The sequence below is a fragment of the Solenopsis invicta genome, chromosome 14 (genome assembly GCF_016802725.1).
Source record: "Solenopsis invicta isolate M01_SB chromosome 14, UNIL_Sinv_3.0, whole genome shotgun sequence".
NCBI lineage: Eukaryota > Metazoa > Arthropoda > Insecta > Hymenoptera > Formicidae > Solenopsis > Solenopsis invicta.
This window is the reverse complement of record NC_052677.1, coordinates 9185072-9204356: the sequence shown is the minus strand read 5'-3', so window position 1 is coordinate 9204356 and position 19285 is coordinate 9185072. Positions and strand designations below refer to the sequence as shown.

At 34.0% G+C, this 19285-nt stretch overlaps 5 protein-coding genes across 9 annotated transcripts; 1 reads left to right on the top strand and 4 right to left on the bottom strand.

Moving 5' to 3' along the window:
• Window positions 1-386: 386 nt before the first annotated feature.
• Window positions 387-3385, bottom strand: LOC105198889 (tetraspanin-2A). The gene is made up of 5 exons (XM_011165743.3): window positions 3128-3385; window positions 2028-2225; window positions 1407-1583; window positions 1133-1318; window positions 387-978 (listed from the first exon to the last, which is right to left on the bottom strand). Exons 1-5 carry the CDS (start codon window positions 3212-3214, stop codon window positions 901-903), a joined length of 726 nt encoding a protein of 241 aa, XP_011164045.1. The 5' UTR covers window positions 3215-3385; the 3' UTR covers window positions 387-900.
• A 535-nt stretch (window positions 3386-3920) lies between these two features.
• Window positions 3921-9376, bottom strand: LOC105198875 (DNA ligase 1). Of its 2 annotated transcripts, XM_011165732.3 has the most exons (16): window positions 9167-9376; window positions 8839-8898; window positions 8591-8662; window positions 8397-8491; window positions 8014-8333; window positions 7648-7900; window positions 7358-7484; window positions 7082-7254; window positions 6760-6983; window positions 6520-6648; window positions 6319-6458; window positions 5879-6080; window positions 5553-5759; window positions 4962-5414; window positions 4515-4712; window positions 3921-4210 (listed from the first exon to the last, which is right to left on the bottom strand). In XM_011165732.3, exons 1-16 carry the CDS (start codon window positions 9184-9186, stop codon window positions 4037-4039), a joined length of 2847 nt encoding a protein of 948 aa, XP_011164034.2. In that variant the 5' UTR covers window positions 9187-9376; the 3' UTR covers window positions 3921-4036. The 2 variants fall into 2 exon arrangements, with proteins under 2 accessions (XP_011164034.2, XP_011164026.2); XM_011165724.3 differs by lacking the exon at window positions 9167-9376 and having other exon boundaries at window positions 8591-8843.
• A 634-nt stretch (window positions 9377-10010) lies between these two features.
• LOC105207002 (THAP domain-containing protein 1) lies at window positions 10011-11886 on the bottom strand. 2 transcript variants are annotated; one of them, XM_039457229.1, is made up of 5 exons: window positions 11667-11864; window positions 11405-11574; window positions 11038-11289; window positions 10815-10901; window positions 10011-10342 (listed from the first exon to the last, which is right to left on the bottom strand). In XM_039457229.1, exons 1-5 carry the CDS (start codon window positions 11705-11707, stop codon window positions 10065-10067), a joined length of 828 nt encoding a protein of 275 aa, XP_039313163.1. In that variant the 5' UTR covers window positions 11708-11864; the 3' UTR covers window positions 10011-10064. The 2 variants fall into 2 exon arrangements, with proteins under 2 accessions (XP_039313163.1, XP_039313162.1); XM_039457228.1 differs by having other exon boundaries at window positions 10016-10342; window positions 11671-11886.
• Window positions 11887-13433: 1547 nt separating this feature from the next.
• Window positions 13434-15289, bottom strand: LOC105198919 (GTPase Era, mitochondrial). The gene is made up of 3 exons (XM_011165774.3): window positions 14586-15289; window positions 13947-14384; window positions 13434-13842 (listed from the first exon to the last, which is right to left on the bottom strand). Exons 1-3 carry the CDS (start codon window positions 14814-14816, stop codon window positions 13486-13488), a joined length of 1026 nt encoding a protein of 341 aa, XP_011164076.2. The 5' UTR covers window positions 14817-15289; the 3' UTR covers window positions 13434-13485.
• A 156-nt stretch (window positions 15290-15445) lies between these two features.
• LOC105198861 lies at window positions 15446-19284 on the top strand. 3 transcript variants are annotated; one of them, XM_011165717.3, is made up of 7 exons: window positions 15464-15868; window positions 15983-16294; window positions 16638-16873; window positions 16965-17089; window positions 17478-17721; window positions 17950-18160; window positions 18326-19284. In XM_011165717.3, exons 4-7 carry the CDS (start codon window positions 17002-17004, stop codon window positions 18695-18697), a joined length of 915 nt encoding a protein of 304 aa, XP_011164019.1. In that variant the 5' UTR covers window positions 15464-15868; window positions 15983-16294; window positions 16638-16873; window positions 16965-17001; the 3' UTR covers window positions 18698-19284. The 3 variants fall into 3 exon arrangements, with proteins under 3 accessions (XP_011164013.1, XP_011164019.1, XP_039312911.1); XM_011165711.3 differs by lacking the exon at window positions 15983-16294 and having other exon boundaries at window positions 15446-15868; XM_039456977.1 differs by having other exon boundaries at window positions 15464-16294.
• The last annotated feature ends 1 nt before the right edge of the window (window position 19285 follows it).

Here is a 19285-nt window from a genome sequence, read left to right as displayed (position 1 = left end):
TCTTGTATAAAATATTATAAACAAATACGTGATTATTCACGTAAAGTGATTATTACAATGATTCAAATCACATTTTAATTTAGCTATTTTTTATTGTTTATTTTATTTTTCATTTATCAATATTTGTTGTAATAATTTTTACATCAAATATCAGAGATAATATCTCATTTTTTAATAATTATAATTTAATAATTTTTAATAATTTTGTAATAATTATTCGATTATATCATTGATATTCATTCAATAAATCCGTAATTTATTTATTCTTTATTTTAATCCTGATAAAAAATTTTTCGTATATAATTATATATATAGTTATATATAATTATATATATAGTTATATATAATTATAGCTATATTAATTATACATAAAAAATTTTTTACCAAGATTTTCCATGTAAATCTCTCTTAAAAATAGCTCCTTCTAAACATGACCATTAAATTATAAATATAAATCATGCAAGGTAATAGAAAAAACATGTACAAAACTACAAAAATGTTTATAGAAGAGCAAATTGAATGTGCTGAAAATACTCAATTAAAGTGAAACGCAGTGAATGTAGCAAATTAGCAATGATTAAAATGTTATTTAATTACGTCCTTATAAAGCAGTGATGAAAAATGCCAACTATTTTATTTCGAGCCTGAATCTGACTTCAAACTCAACTAGATTTTATTCTAAAAAATGTCGAATTTTTATCTTCCAAAATTGAAAGTTTCAAAAATCAAAAGATGCAAACGCAGAAACTATTTTTATTGTATATCCCTGATTGGTGTCACTCTTTAAATATATATTTGCAAAGTTCGCGATTTTGCATAATTTATAAGTTTCTTTTCTTTGTTTTATAAAAAAATTATAATTGCACTAATCATAATGTGTTGCATTAGACAGCGAATTGTTTAACGCTTGAACGGTATAGACTCCTCTTCTTTCTTGATCGCTCGTACAAGTATCAGCGACAGCACCGCTATGATCACCTGCCACAATCAAAATTTATAAAGAAAAAAGTTATAAACAAAAGCAGCAGGAAACGTGAGAAATCGTCATTCTATTGACAATATGATTTAATCGGATGCTTCCTAAAGATAAGAAAAACAATGAAGAAAAGAAAAAAAAGTTTCGTCTTCTTACGTGAAGCATGCACAATGCCATCGCCAAACCGGCGAGCCATCCCGATCTTGCCTCCAGGAACCAGGACAATTCTTCCACGCAGCCGTGATGAAAGGCGTTCCCGGTGACGGTGTCCCGACACTCTGTGGGCAACGGTTTGCGCAACTGCGTATAATCTCTGGGTCCATCGGCCCCGCAGCATCCAACCTAAAATGTTAACGTAAATTACGTATAATCGTAAAAAAATTAAGACGCGCTTTTCTTCTCCTTCACGAGAAGATCAATGTTTCCTTACTGTTTCCTGAATTATTCGCAGGATGAAGCTCGCCGTTTCTTGATGAGAGTGGCTGATGAGACTGTACATGGATCGTTCGATGATGGGCTGAATCTTACTATCGTACGTTGAAAAATCGAGAATGACCGCCGCTCCGGCTAGACAGCAGATGAAGCTGAACGCTTGAAGACCAACGTGCTAAAATTATAAAAGTCCTTTCAAAAATCATAAAAGTTCCTTGCGCTTCTACGAATTTCCAACAAACTTGTAATCGTGACAAAATAATTTTTTTCGGATTTAAATATACTTGAAAAACAATTTTTTTGTAACTTTAGAAATAAAATTTGAATTAAGAATCATATTAGAAGAATTTTAAGAAATTGTATCCTGAAGACTTTTTGCATATTATTAATTTACAAGAAACAAATATTTTTCACAAAGTAATGTGTGTCATCAACTAGTATTTGAATTAAATAATCGAGAATAATTTTGGAAAAAATAGTTTTAAAAAACTATATTTTTTTCTGAGATGCTAATTAAAATATCAGTTTACAAAAGTTGAATTTTTGAAGCATCATGCAAACCGACTTCTATCAAAATGGTCTCCTCGCGGAAACTTGCTAGCGCGATAAGAGTTCTTACGGCGTATAAAGTCATGATGTGTTCCATAAGTGCGGCAGCGCAACCGATGAAAGAGATAGCCATGACGATCACCGAGGTGGCGATCAGTATATACACCCCGATGTAGATCTCATACATGTTTAAAAACTCCACCCATTCCTCGAGCGTTGGCTCAAATCGCATCCAGATCGACAGTCCAAACATTGCACATCCCAGAATCTTTCGGCAAGCAACGAGGATTTTATTAATTGTACGTTAATTAAAGGCATCGAAAATTCTTTCAACGAGAAATCCCTTAAGTTTCGCCTATTAACCGTGATAGTGAAACAAAATATCTTACAGTCACTGTTAAATTAATTGTATCAATGAAAATGTATCGGTTAAAAAATACAAAGAGGGAGCAGCTTTCGATAAAGATTAATTCTCTCCTGCAAAAGATTCTATAAAATAAATTTTGTAAATTAGGTTTAGCTTTTAAGTTTATATTTTATGAACTGCTCAATCAATCTCTTAATTAAAAAATTATATATGTATATTAAATTTATTTATCAAATACACTGTGAAGAAAAGAAAAATTTAATATATAAGTTTGATTAAATTGTAGTTTAATTCTTCAATTTTAGATGACAATTTTAATTTAGCCTATTTTGTGTGTGTGTGTTACAATTAAATGTAATTTAATTCAAGTTTTTTTAGCTAAAGAAAAAAATTGGATATATTTAAACATTAAAGCAAAATTATTTAAAAATAATTATATTAGCGTTTTATTTATCTAAAAAAAATGTAATTAAAAAATTAAATTATTTAAAAGAACAATTGATTATCTTATTAAGTAAAAATCAATTTCAATATTTTTCTTAATTTAGAAAAGTAGACAGGGATTTATATTTTATAAAATAAAGTTTTGCTTTAAAACTCTATTATATCTATTATTAATAAAAATTTCTTTCAATTTGTTTGTTCGTTTCACAACTGTCCGATACAAATTGTTTTCATTCACTTTTTCATATTTACATTTTTTTTTCAATTCACATATAAAATAGATTGTAGATTCTATTTCACAATCACAGTGTAACTTCACAAGACGACGCAATCATCAAGATAATTTTACGGACACCCACCCATATTATCGCGTTCAAGCAGAAAATCGTGAACTTGATACAGCCGATCCGTTTCTCAAGATTCGGCCCAGAACTTTTGGCGACCATCTTCTTGAGTTTTGCAGAAGATATCCTCGCGAAGATACTGTCGCGAATTCACGCTTCACCGATTCACGCAAAGGAGACGCAGCTATTTCGGAACCGATGCGACGCGAAAAGAACGTAATTAGTCAATCAGGAACGGCGATAGGTACCCGAGTATCATCGCCTAACGTTCCGGCGTTTTATCAGTGACAAATATAAGATAAGTGGATAAGAGCGTCCTAGATAAAGATATCCACGCATCGCCGAGGTGAATCATTTCGTTCACGGAATATGTGTGATAGACACATTAAATTATTAAAAGCTGTGATAATTAATCAACAAAACGCTACTTATAATGTCTGTTCAATCGGTCGGCTTTCAGTTTTTCCATTTTTATAAAAAAAAAAAAGAAAAAATATATATTGTCTATAAATAAAATAAAAATTGAAAACTATATTTATTATTTATTAAACATTATTAAATTTATTATTTTTATTATTAAATTAATAAATATAATTAATAATTATATTTATTATTAAATTCGTCGATAAAGAAGTTAAACTTAAGAATGTTCGAAGACTTGAGAACCTTTATTAATTAAACCCTCAAAATTACTGATATACAAATTATTGTTAACACATGAAACTATGAAATATAAACAATAAAGTGTTAATTAATCTCTCCCAATTTTCATTAGTAATAAATAAACGCAACGCGCAATTAAAAATTATACAATTTGCTATATCAATTGTTTTATTTACAATATTCCTTACAAAATTAACGATTATAAAAAGTACAAGATATATTGGATTAATTTGCGCGTCCCGAAATAAAAAAGGAAAGAAATTAATAGAAATCTTCCTCCGTAGCTTTCAACGCTGAAGTTTTGTTTTTGATCTGTTCTTGATTATTGTACATATCCGCCACATCCTGTGCAGAATTAGCCTGCTCGCAGGTCTTATCCTCGCGAATCCTGATGAATCGCGGAAATCTTAAAGATATTCCTTTTTCCGGATCAACCTAAACAGAGATCAAAATTAAAGTATATAATAATATCGCTTTCCTTATTCAAAGAATTTATTTAAAAAATTGGAAATTCCAAGGAAGAATTGCAAAAACTTTGTATCTTCTATCATTTTCATCTTGATTGATAACAAAAATACAGTGCGTCTCCAAAATATCGTGATGATATAAACTATTTAATGAGATAAGAGTTTCCGAAACGAAGTAAATTATTACGACACGCAATATAAAATTACTTTAGCGCAATTATAGTGAGTTATATTTTTACGAATGCTCGTCTTTAGAAACTTAGAAAACTCACTATTCCGATAGCTGCTCTGTGGACGGGTGAGAGGGAGAGATCGGCACACTTGATCTCCCAGACTTGAATTGGTTCAAACCAGTGATCCGGCTCATGGCTGCTATCGAAACGGTAGTACGACTTGGCCTGCGGTATTACGTGATCCTTGAAGAATTTGGTGTGAGTCTCGAGGTCATCTTCCTTGAAGCCGGTACCAATCTGTTTATAAAAAAATAATGTACATCGATATAAGCTAGAAGTACACACACCAAGCAAACAAAAATATTTAATATGCCCATAGTAAGAATTTAAATTATGAAAATTATCAAATTTGTCAAATTTATTTGTGATATATATCTTAAAAAGCATATTAATAAAAGTTTAAGAAATATTGGATAAAAATTCTCATCAATTACACAATGTCCTCGTTAACTTTCACAAAGTTGAAAAAATAGTTCGGGAGCATACCTTACAGATGCTCTGATACTCTTCGTTTTCCTGATCATAACAAGCTAAGAGGAAACCACCGTAAGTACCGGTTCTTTTTCCCTTGCCGATATAACCACCGATCACGACTACATCGAGCGTGTCACCGACGCCGTCTAAGTAATCCTTTTTCAACTTTAGCCAGTTTCTCGATCGCTTTGCGATCTCGTAAGTCGCATCCTTTTCCAGCGTCTTCACCATCAAACCCTCACAATTTCCCTTCACAGATTCGTCCAAAAAGACTTCCACCTCCTCCATTGTTGTAGTATCTAAGCTAGTGGCGAATTTCCATTCGCCTTCCACTTCCTTGAAGTGCTGCTTCAATAACTCACGACGTTTCATGAATGGTTCCTTCACCAACGGTTCATCATTTAGGTACAATAGATCAAACATAAACACGCATACTTGTACTTTGATGTCCTCTTCATTAGCATCCTAAGAAAATAAAACACTTGACATTAAAAAATTATAATTTTAGTAACAATAAAGTTATAACAAAGTAGTAACTGATTATAATCAAAGTAGTAACTGAAATTAAACAAAAATAATTATAACATATTATAGTTACACTACCTTTCGCTTTCTTGTGCTGAGTATTTGAAATGGTAAAATTTGATTCTTTTCTCTATCCCAAGCAACCGCCTCGCAATCGAGTATGCAATTTTTCACCAGATCGCCGCAAGTATTCTTGAATCGCTTAATAATATCTGGATATTTGCTAGTATTGTTTTCCTGATTTCTACTGTATATATTCACTTGACCATTATCCGCGACGTGTATCTAGAGAATTGTAATACTTTAAATTATTGTTCTGGACAATATTATTTTAATATATCTTATTTCTTTCTATAAAATATTAGCTGTTATATTATAAAATGCAAATTTAAATAAATAGGAACCTGCGCTCTTTCGCCGTCGTATTTCCATTCACAAGTAAATTTCAAACCCTCGAATCGCGTTAGGACTTCTTGAACACCTTTAGTAGGATGCGCTAACATGGGTTTCAAAGGTATTCCAGGAGTGAGCTTACACTTGCTCGGCAAGGCATTAATTCCGTCCTCTAATAGGACAGGAATTATAAGATTATAATTCGGACATTCACTGTAAAAAGATATAATATTAGCAAAAACAAAACTTAATTAACTATTTGATAAAATATCTTGTATCTAAAATGAACAATATTTTATTTGTAAGAAAATATTTAAATTATTCCGATTTAATTATTCCTAATATATTTTTAAATACAAATATAAGATTAACAAGAAAATATTTTGATGAAATGCTATTTATTCTATCAGTTTTAATATTTATAATAGTAATATTTTTGAAATAATCTTACCAATATGTAGTTTTCAATATGAGTGCTATTTCATCGTACTTCTCTTTGAAGCGATCGCTTGACATCTTTTTGCTTGCGTTTAAAATTTCTGGTGGATAACTTTGTTGCGGCGGTGTCATCGCGCAAGCTAAAGCCAATGCCTAATCAAAAAATATCAGATATAATATTGATCAAAGCAGCATGATTTCACTTGTAACTTACTTGCAAAACAGATTGCTCTGCCAATCCAATGCGAAGCTTCCCAGCCAATGATCTAATAAGGTATCTTGCTTCTGTGTTACGACACGCCACAAACAGCGTCTGAATTTTATCCAATTTTTTCGACAGAGACTAGAGAAAAAAATAATTTCTATTTCTTTCTCATTGCTGTGAGAATTACTTTTTGAACTTTTATATGGTCACATTAATAACAAATCATAATAACAATTGTATATATATTACCGCTTGACCCGTCATCTGGGCAATCTCCTTCAGTTTGGAGTATACGTTAGGAACCGTTAATGGCGCCGGTTGAAACATAGTTCTCTGATTAGATCTACTACCTTCCGCCACGATTCCTAAATCGCCAACCTCCTGAACGTCGGCTCTAATTTGCGCTAATGTTCTACCGGTACACTGGGCTATCGCCTTCATCAAGTTCATATCAGCGACTCCAAGCTCAATTCCTAAAATGGAATAAACGCGCTGCTAACACTCTGAAGAATAATTTAAATAGCTACCTTTTAACAAATTAAATTTTGGAATAATCAATTTTATTATTAACCTTCGTACGCCGGCGCTAATTGATTAAGACACAGATAAACGCTCGGCAGAAGATCCTCAGGATTCAGAACTATGACAGATCGAAAGTAATTTGACAGTATCTCTATTATCTTTAATCTTGCGCTCGTCTCCTCGATAATTTCCAAAGTGCGTGTAAACGCGCTATATGGAGTTCTGCAAAAATTAAAAAAAAAAAAAAAGATTTTAAATAGTTTCAAAGCTTCACAAAAGTTTCAGATTTCAAAAGAGTTCCTACAACAATTTTATTACAACTCACTTGTCTCCTCGTTTCCAACACGCATCGTCTATCGGATGATAGACAGATGCACCTGGATTGTAAGACTGGCTGATGCTTTTCGCATTCTTCACTTTGTCATTCTTTGTGTCGTCTTTTTGTTTAGGCACTGCAATACAATGCATTCATATAATTATTGTAGTGTAAAAACTTTAAAATAATTTTTAAAGTTTTTACACTACACTTCAATTTAGTATTAAACTTTATTTAGATCTGTGTTTCAAAATGTAATTCCCAAAATTTACAAAATACTTTGAATCTTGAATACTTACTAAAAAAGTTGTGTACTTTTTTAGCCTTTTTCTCAGGTATAGTCTCCTTCTTAGGACTTTCATTCTTGGAAGTAGTCGGTGACTTCTCAGGTGTAGTTTCTTTCTTTGAACTTTCATTCTTCTCCTCATTATCTGAGGCACTATTGTTTAAATCATTGTCTGAAGGATCTTTATTTACTTCGCTGGTTTCATCTATGCTTTCAATTTCCTTCTCCTCACTGTTAACCTCTGACTTTTTTGGACTTTCAGGTAACTATAACCATTATTTATATATTAACAAATCTAACAAAATTTATGGACATTATATTTATAATAAGATATAAATTTGTAAAAATTATAAAAAAAAATTTTAAGATCTGAACTTACAGATAGATGACCCTCATCATCACTTGAATCTATTGGCTCAATTATCCTTGCCCGTTTCTTCTTTACAGTCTTTGTCTTTTTTGCCTCACTGGATTCAGATTTCTTCTTTGAAGAGACAGATTTTTGTTCTTTTTTCTTTTTTCCTTCAACTGTACCATTTGCTATTTGAGTGTCCTTTACCTCTTCTTCTACATTGCCATTTACAGTTTCAGCTTCTTCCTTTTTCTTTTTCTTACCAGGTGTATTTTTCTGTTGCTTCTTCTCAGCTTTTTTTGATGCCCCAGGAGATAGTTTACTTGGCTTACTTTTCAGAGTAGCTCCTTAAAAGATAATTACAAAGATTCATCATATTTGAAAAATCCAAGCTTGACAAGATATTTTACCTAATTTTGCACGAGGCTTTGCACCTGGTGAAGGACTCTTGGAAATTGTCTTTGGCTTTGTAAGTTTAATGTCTTGCTTCTTTGAAGGTGGAGAACTGTAAAACCAAGGTTATAAGGAAATAATGTTGAAAACAAACAATAAACTCTTAACAATTCAAAATATTAATTCTAATAAAAATTTTTGGTTTTATCACCTGGAACTCTTGCTGTTATCTCTTTTCCGTTTGTTATTCTCCGATGCATCCTGCTTGTCCGATGAGCTGTGGCTGTTGGTGGCATGTATCCAATTAAAAACAACAACAAATCGGCTGGGAGCTACAACTGTGAGCTCTAGCCGTCGAGTCAGTAGAGCCAACGAGCTCAAGCGCGAGCACGTAGCTAGGATTTTTAGCATAATCGACTACTACAGAGAGAAAGAGAAACTATTAATAACAAAACATACCTCTCCGAATTATCCTCACTCGAATTCTCCTTCTTGGGCGTTATCTTAGTGAAGAAAGAGCTGCAAACATAAAGTCAAATATAAAAAATTGTGTATGTATAAAAAAAATGGTTATACTAATTAATTAAACTGTGTTTTAATATTCCAGATTAAAATATGTCAAATCGTTAACCTTTAGACCGCCAGAAAGTCTAGATGCTACGGAGGATCCCCCATTATATAGGTTATATCCAAAATATAAGTACAATATTTTGGGATTTTTCCTTGGGAATTACAATAGATCAAATGCCGGCGGTCTAAAAGTTAAATAATTATTACGTTTACTCACTCTATACGACGCTGCGCCATTATTACGCCGCTATTACTTGTTTGACAGATTTCCCGCGTTTATTTTGTGACTCATAATGGCCGCGTTCAGCAGACTCAACAGTTGAGTGAGCGCTCGCTGTTATTGGTGTATTTTTCTAAATCCGAAAGTCTGATTGGATGATCTAAACGAATATCTCAACATGTTGAGTCTGCTGAACGCAGCCAAACTCACTTTCATAGATTAAATACTATAGGCAGAGAGGAACCTGTGCACAAAACTAGAGTCCTATATAAAGAGAGAAGCGACATTGATGTCCGTAGCTCTGATTGGTAATCTGATTGATACTTGATTGGCTAAGCGAGCAGCCATATTGTGACCACAGCTAGTTGCAGAATGATACAAATGGTGTTTGATGACGTTAGAGCGGTCTCAAAATGGCGGAGGAGGACTCATAGAGATAAGATAGAGAGGAAGCGCCCATAAGAACCCAATAGTAAATTTCGTATCGAGTTTCAGCGCTGTCGGTGGTTCAGTCCGGAACTAATCTTAGTGGTCGCGCCATATTTGAATGGTATAGATTGGTATACTATAGATCCAAGTACAGACTCTTGCATAGCTGCATAACCATATGCATAAGGAAATTAATTAGCCCATTTCCTTAAGCAAGTGCTAATGGACCAATCAATTTCCTTATGCATATAGTTTAGCAGCTATGCAAGAGTCTGTGCTCGTACCTCATAAATACATTAAACTCAATCTTATTACTAGATTGTGTAACGGGTCAAATACATTATTAAGCTTCCTGTAGAAATATTGATTAAAAATATTTATTATAAAATATATAGTATAAAAAATATTTCATATATATTTATATTTATATATATACACACATGTATATGTATATATTTATAATAATTTATAATCCGTTTATAATTAATCTTTCTTTTTTGGTTTGTGTTGCTTTATTTGGTCTCTTTTCGGAATGTTTTAATTCTTGACGCATGAATCTCGCTTCCCAATGACAGCGAATTGTCATAAAATTTTTTAAAAATACGGTTGTTGTTTCATCGCTACATAATGTAATTTGCGGACAACAGTCTCGATTAAACGCCATAAGATTTTTACAAACGTTCTTACAGTGAAAAGTATTACGAATGATCGATGTGAAATGTCGTTCCCACGTCTGTATTTTTTCTATAATTAAATTTAAATATGCAACATTATATGTATAATTATATATGTATAATTATATATGTATAATTATATACGTATAATTATATACGATACACACTTAAATACACATAATTCAGACGTAATTATGATGAGTTTTCCATTTAATGACACAAATCGATACAAATTGATATATAAGTATTATTCTATTCTTTTTTTAGTATTCAATGAGTAAGAAAGACAAATACGTTTGTGTCGATTTGTGTCACTAAATGAAAAGCACCCAATCACTTGTAAAAATGTATATACAATTCTTCCATCACTCATCTTAATTAATTAAAAACTTAATTGCGATCTAAGACATAAATATCAACATGTAGATTGTTGCATATTCTACGATCTGCAGTCAAGAAATAAGAAGGCCTTTATTATCGTAATATGATAACAAGCCTATTTACTAATTAAAACCATTTAATGAGTACAGACTTTTGCTTACCATAAACTACTACTTTACATGTTGACGGCACATCAATGTCAATTTGAAAGCGAGCTCTTTTTGATTCCTCTGAGTTATCTTCATGATCTGTTAATAATGTCATTTACATATATAATAAGTATATTTGTATATAATGATGTAAAATTCAATTGATAACTATTGCACATCATAGACATGAACAACGAAACAAATCCAAAAAGGTAAAATACATTGTAAAGCTTACCATATAATGATTCAGATTTTTCGATTGAATCGGTGATAACTTGATTCATATCAATCGATGAAATTGTGTCGGCTGCATCTGTTGGCGATAAAGTTGAGTCGACTGCATCCGTTGGCGATGAAGTTGAATCGACTGCATCCGTTGGCGATGAAGTTGAATCGACTGCATCCGTTGGCGATGAAGTTGAATCGACTGCATCCGTTGGCGATGAAGTTGAACTTTCATTTGTCGGCTTCGATTTATTGATTTTTTCTGCACAATAAAATAAAATGTATCGTACATGTTTCAAAATAATAAATTTTGATAAGCTCAATTATCTTCATTGAACTCATATAACTGACAAAATTTAAAAAATGTTACATCTTACCATTGGCATGACCTGTGAAGGATTTTAATGTTGGAATACTGCCCATTAGTAATAGTGGCCTAGGATATTTTTTCCGGAAACATGTGTCTTCAAAATGCAGATTACATATTCGAAACTTAGCGAAATTATCCAACCTAACATTCGATACGAATTCTAACCACTTCAAGAGCCTACAAATGTAATTTTCAAGTATTTTAATAATAAAACGATAATTTTGAATAATATTCAATGTAACATTATAGGTTACGTTTCTTTAATTTACTTACGTTTCATGGTGTTTTGGCAAAGAGAAGAATGATGCATCCTTATTATTGTGCGAGTTATTTGGACAATTCTCCACTCCGCAACGCACCATTTTTATTTTTTGCTTCTTATTTAATGTTGTATGCCACTTTTGCAAACAGTTTTTCTGATTTTGTCTAACAATGCGATCAGCCACAGTACATGTTCCGCTACACACATACAAACGCGCACACACCACACACACACAAACACGTACACATGCAGTACCGGACTGAAATACTGGGTGGCAACAGCGTCGAAGAATACGCAACGCTTCCACTCTATCTTATCCTCTTTGATAGGATCTATAGACCGAGCATTCGAGGAGTGGGGGTAAAGTTCTCGCGTGAAAAACTAGAAAGAGATAGCCTGCTTTGGACCACTATTTTGTCTTTGTCTAATGACGCGCGTGGGGGTACAGTAAAGGTAACGAAACTCTCGGTAAGGTTAGGGAAAAAGAATAGGGAAATGTAAGTGAATGTGAAAAAAGAATGAAGGGGAATTGAAAAGCATTGGAAAAAGTGCCAAAATTATATATAATGTAAAATTGTGTATTAAAATTTAAACAATAAAGTATTGAATAAACATTTAAAGCACCTGGCATAATAGTAATAAAAAAATTAACTCTGCTGATCTTTATATATATCTATATATATAATATATGTTATTGATTTTTAAATAAAATGAGTTTTGTGAATTTAGATCTTATTTGTCTAATTTTGTTATTCTTAGAAGCAGCATAATGATGTATACAAAGAGTGAAAAACTTTTCTAAGAAAATACAAATCAATTGATTTCTATGATCCATCAATGGAGCTTGATTAAAAGCATGTTTCTTTTCAGTAAATAAATCATTTATTCTTAGTTTTATTAATGTTAAATTTATCAGTTTCTTTATTACGTTTGTAGACGTCAAAATATAAAAAAAAAAACAAGTGAAGATTCCCCACGCGCGTCATTAGACAAAGACAGAATAGTGGTCCAAAGCTTGCTATCTCTTTCTAGTTTTTCACGTCTCCACTCCTTGAATGCTCGGTCTATAGATCCTATGTCTATGGGAGGACTCAATTGGATACTGAAGGTTGTGATGGGGGTTCGATGTCGCTTCTCTCTTTATATAGGACTCTACACAAAACGTGTATACAAACTACGTAGCCAATGCATGATCCCCGTCGTTATGTGCACAATTTTGCGGTTCCGTTTCGTACTATGTGGTAATACCCACAAAACATTATGACATCTTGAAAACGTCTTAAAATTCAAAAAATGTCTTATTAAAGTAACAAAAAGACGTCTTTAAGACGTTTTATAACCTGATTTATGATGTTTATAAGACGTCCCAAAAATGTCTTATTTTTCAAATTAACGACTTTACAATCCTAAAGACGTTTTATTTTACAGTATGATTAATCTCTTAGGTTAATAAAAAAAATTAAAGCATTATTGCTTTAATATTAAATTTAAGCAATTAGTCTTACCGACTGCGTGAAACAGAAACCCATCAACATTTTTTTGAAGAAATTTAAAGCCCAATAATAACCATCACGTTGATGATTTTTTGCTAGATAAAAAATATTCCTTTAAATTTTAGTATTTACTGAGAAATGCTTCCTGTAGTCTTTTTCTCTTAATTTGAAGAAATTAGACAGGAAAAAGGACAGGGGCCATTCATGGGCTCCTCCCTAGCAATGTAGAATTATATTCTTAAATCAAGGATTAACTTTTGGTTTTAATTTGTATTGAAATATTAATCTTATAAACATTTAACTTTATTTTACAAATAACACTTATAAGCTAAATTACATTGGAGATGGCTGAACGACTAGTTTCAATCTCACGGATGTTCGAAAAGCGTGCCGCAATTCCTCCTCGGCCATGACGGCGATTTGACCTATTCTATTATTACTGCCACGCGTTAGTAGACGAGCAATACGCTTGTTCGGACACGTGACGGATATTAGCGCCTTGATACTGTCGTCGGGTGCTGGATCAAAGTGTTCCAACTTCACCTTTAAACGATAAGGAATCTCGTTCGGTAGAATGTCCAGCAGCTTTGCCCGCACAGTCTGTCGCATTATATCTTCGCAAGTATTGTCAACATAAACATGTCCTTCGTACTCCCATGCTCGTGGTTTAGCCGTGTCCAACAAATAAGACTATAAAAAAACATGAGAAATAGTGTAGATGTGTGTTACAAATATTTCAAGTATAGAAATTATAATTACTAATTATATAAATAATTATTAGCTCTCAAATTTACCCTCAAATCGTTAACTCCATCCCCAGTCAAAGCAGATATCATAAATATATCATAGAAACTTGGAGACTTCTTGCTCTTGGTCAAAGTGTTCACAAAGTCCAATAATATTTCCTTCTTTTTCAATCTGTCTACTTTATTAATGATAAGAATTATAGGAATTTTATTTTTTATATCTTCAGTCAAAAGCTCCAATAAGTTTGGATCAATTTTGTGTCTGGTGTATATATTGTCTGCATCCTGCACAATTCCCACAATATCTGCTGTATGTAGAGAAGTCTTCGGATCTGCCTTGAAACTCTTAGCTAATTTAAACTTTTCACATTCTTTCTTGGAGACCATACCAGGAGTATCCATGAATATCAGCTGAGTATCACCTTCAACATAAATTCCATGTGCTTTGGTTTCTGTAGTATGTACCTTGCAGGACACAGGACACACCTATTTATAGACATAACATGATACATAAAAAGATACATAATAATAAAAATAAATATAAAATTTTTATTATAAAATATGCAAAATATGCTCCTCAAATATTTTAATGTTTTATACAAGTGTAAATAAAAAGATGAGAGAATATTTATAGAAATTTAAAGAAAATAATTTAATTTATACAAAAAAAAATATAAAGATGATTACCGATCGCTTAATAAGTTGATTAATGAGTGTGCTCTTTCCGACATTCGGTGCACCTAGAAAAGCAATCTTCAGAGACTTCTGATCCTCATGACGTATCGACGTAACATTTTCGTTGGATTGTACAGGAAATTCTTGCGGATTGTTCGCCAAAGTATCAACGCTAGTTGTGAAACATCGTTGTAAATATCGCACAGTCGCACGAATCGCATACCTCTCGATCGTAAATAACATTTTGATTTGTTTAAGAGGGGATCTTGGAAAATTACATATGCACGTCGAATGTATCTTCGCAATTACGTTTCTTCAATTTTTCTTTTATTAGGCTTGTTTTCTATTTTCTATTCCTGCACTAGACTGCACTGGAACGTTCCTTTTTGCTTTCACTAACTTTCAAACATCTATTTCATTTTAAGTGCACACTAATTCAGAGAATTCAGGAACAAAAAACAAACGGTATGTTTCCAAAATGTTACACCGTAACTTTTGTAGGTTATGTTTACGTGAGCAATTTCTTGCTCTCGACTGTCGACTTCTGATTCCACAGTATCGTGACAATTTTACTTCTATTGTGACTGTAATTCTAGAATTTCATTAAATTTAATATGGATTGTAATTAAGTTGTTGATTTGCGAAAAACTTGTCATGAGCGTTGCATATATCACTTTCTGTGGTATGGTGATTCTATTTTCAAATGGCGTTGAGGAGCATTGAGGAGGAGTGAGTGGTGGGTCTGAATAAAGCGCCGAGGCCGATTGGGCCGATTAGCTGCGCCATGTCGCTGCCGTCATATCGAATGAATCGAATCGTCAAAATCGACGATCTCGCACGCGCAACTTCACGTCGCAACCTCGTGCGCCGTCGCCGGCGGAGTAATGGCGGACGGCGACGACTCGCGCGAAGATAGTGTCAGAGCGACGCACATTCACCGTAGCTGATGGTAGCCCGTGATTCCTCCTATTGACCTTTCGTGCTTTTTCTCGTTTGAGACGACACGAGACGAAAAGTATCGTAGTGTCGTGTGTTGCTAAAAAAATAGAACGTTTATTTGGAAGAGAGGAAGAGAAAAGAAAAAAAAAACCGATCGGAAAAGCGAACGGCGTGAGGATAATGCGCGACTTCGACAGGACGAGAGTGTGAGAGTGCGGGGATAAGTAAAGACGTTGAACCCGGTGTTTCTTGTCGCTGCGTCACGCCGTTGCAGAACGGATGAACGCGGCTCTATCCACGAACGTGTCGATGTCGTTCGCGACACATTGGCGAATGGACGCGGAATAAGATAGGAAGTGAGTGTCCAGACGCCTTTCCTAACTGGTTCCTCGAGAGGACCAACACGCTCTTCAGCGCTGTCTCTTTGTTTTATTTTACATATTTAAATTTTCCTTTCCCTGGAAGCGCAGAAAACGCAGCTGAAGAATGGGTCGAGCGATACCAGTGCCTGGATTTGTTCTCTGCGCCTCTTTCCCTACACTTTCTGCACTTTCCTTTGACAATCGCTCCATAGGATTTCCTCTCACACTGGATTTCTCCCCTTGCTGGAACAGCTGTCTGCCTGTGAACTGATATTTTCTTGCGCACTGCACTTTTATGTTATATATTTATTACTGCGTGATTGTGCACAGAGTAAAAAAAAAACAAGCGAAAGAGCACTCCATGACATTTTATCGCACCCATATGCTAGAATGAGAATGAATATTCAAGAGATTACCGAGGTTTATCATATTTTTTTTTTCTTTTATTTTCAACAGAAGTTGCATGCACATCTGCAGTTTTTTTATTATCTACATTTTTAGATTCGTAATTGCACTACTTAAAAAAAAATAGAAAATATAATTGAAAAAAAAATTTTTTTTATGTACCTAGTGTTATAATTTTACATAAATATTTGTAATATATTTTATACATGTATTGATACATAAAATATGAGTATTTTAAATTAAATATTTTTGTCATTTTCTATTTTTCATCATGTAGTATTTTTGCTGCCAACAGTGTTTACAGTGAGGCGCCAAACGCCTTATCAGTTTAATTGATAATACATGGTTTTATTTTCAGAACGTCGTGAGGCGTGACAATGTAAGACTTTAAGATAGAAAACTTGTGTAGTGTCACCGACGACGATAACGTTTGTAGCAGATGATGAGTTGTGCCCATCGGAGACCAATAATACGCATCTGTTCGAGATATCTGATCAGTAAGGCCTGGGATCGATCCCAACGAGCAGGAGAGTTGACTGTAATGTTTGTAAGCGATCGCGCATGATTCGTGTATTGACAAGATATTATTGTAGAGTAAGTGTACTTATAGTGATTTAGAATCTTAGAAATTTATTTTACTGTGATTTAGAATCGAAACACTCAAACACTGTTTTTGTATCGCTAGCAATGGATCTCTGAGTTTGCTACAGAGTGATTCCCTGATGCACTTCTGGATCAACAAACCGGCGGGCAGGTACTACGGCTTCACCGGCCGCCGATACCCCGCCACACCTGTGCCGAAATCACACAGTAAGTCTGCCAAAATACTATAAATATTAACAAAGTACTAACAAATGATAGGATTTAAAATATACATTACAAATAATATATTATAATTAAAATAAATATAATTACATGAAAATTATAACTCTATACTTTTATGTGTATCTTAAAATTATCAATATTTTATATTTTAAAGAATTTCTATCGTTTTTAGATGGAATTTGAATTAATTAAGAATCATTATCTTCAAATACTTTCATAGAATTTCATAGTAAAGACATGTACTAAAGACAAATCAGAATGAATAAATAAATGAAAAAATTAAAAGGAGAAAATTTTAATTAAATATCTATTTTTTTATTTATTTTGTCATTGTCTCCTTTTTTTGTTTTTTATTTTATTTGCTACTTTACAGACCAATGTCGGCGTGGCGGTGAACTTAGGCAAATGGTGACTCCGGTGCATCGATTCCAAGGCCTCGCAAGTAATCTCGCAGCCGGAAACGCATCGCCAGCCGGACCTAGTAATGTCAATAATTCTTGCCGAAACATCGTCGCACGTTCAGCAACATCTGTGCGAATCCATAACAACGAGAACCGTCACCACGGTTCGTCGTCGCTCAGCGCCGCCCAACTCGCCCAGCTGAACAACATCCCCAAGTAATTAATGAAAACACAAAAAGGTCTACACTAAGAGAAAGGAGACATTCTGAGAGGAACATGCTCTTCCTATATACAGGGTGACTCACTTATACATATCTACCAGCAGAAAGATTACTTATAAATGATTCGCCCTCGGTTTGCAGTTTTTGTGAGTTTAGTGCGAAGATATTTGTCACTATAATGGCTAATATTTAAATTTTCTTGGGTTTAACACGTTGTTCGCAGCAATGTCACCGATGCCAGCAACAATCAATTGATTCTGTCGAATCCAACCGGCACGAATGGTACAGACCGGAATAGAAGCTTACTAACGGGGAGTGTCTTTGACTTACGGGAGGCCGAACTGGCCGGTTTCCGATTGCGCTGTGGCATCTGGTCTACTTTTGCTGTAGCAACAGTCTTCGTAGCAGCTGCAAAATTCTATTTCGGTTATCGGGTAAGCGCATTTGTGCCTGTACTTTGAAAGGATTTCAAGGTTTTATCTCAAAATTCTAATAAAAATGTACTGTAAAAAAACTGTTGTTGTTTTGCAACTTTTTATCTTTCCATTGTTTTCTCACTTTATTTCACAATCGATTAATTTTTATCTTTGCACTAACAGGGGCCCGGTTTGGAAATACTCGTGTTTTGCGGGTTGTTGATATTGCTATTGTCCGCCTGCTTATACTCGATCTTCTGCAAGTATCATCGTGAAAGCCATTATCACCACAGCGGTCAGTCGGAGCATAACGCTCGTATGCAGGAGGATCATATCCTTGATGAACGAATTCAGCGATCGATGAATCAATTGATGAATGTGTCTAGCATCGGCGACAACGTTGTCAGTAGAGCAACGGCGACAGTACCGACAGTGAGGCAGAACCCACCTCCGCCGCCTTATCACATCGCCATTTTAATACCGCCGCCGTCACCACCACCACTCGCATCCTCGGACGAGGCACCGCCACCCTCGTACGACAAGGTCATGCGATGAAATCGCCAATCCGACGACATAAAATCGAACTAGGACAACTCGTCTAAGAGTTCTTCCTTTGACATTTTTGTGTCCGCTACGCAAGGCAGCACAAATCAATTCTTTAGGTTTAAGAAACCATTCACGTCTGTGATAAGAGCACAATGATGATGACACATCGATAACACATTGGGGGTTCAGTTCGGGGAAAGAAAAGATTCACGCGGCAATATTTTTTAGTGGGCATTACGGAGAAAGCCGCGCTCCGCCAATAAATTTCCGTTTGGTGCGGGTAAACTGTATTCTAATCTTTTTATACTTTACTATGAAACTGTGTGATATATTTAACTTAGGTTTAGCTGCTCAGCGCGTTGTTGGATACTTGGTCTCGATCCATTCATTTATTCTTCCGGTTAGGACTTCCGCAAGGGTGATCGCTCACATTCGAGCGGTTTCTTCGATATCTATATATAATTCTAAGAATTCACTATGTGAATTATGTTCGATTACTTAATTGTCTTTACGATCTTATAGAACGATATACAAAGATGATTATTGTTACGTACACACAAATATACATATATATATATATATACATATATGCGCAAA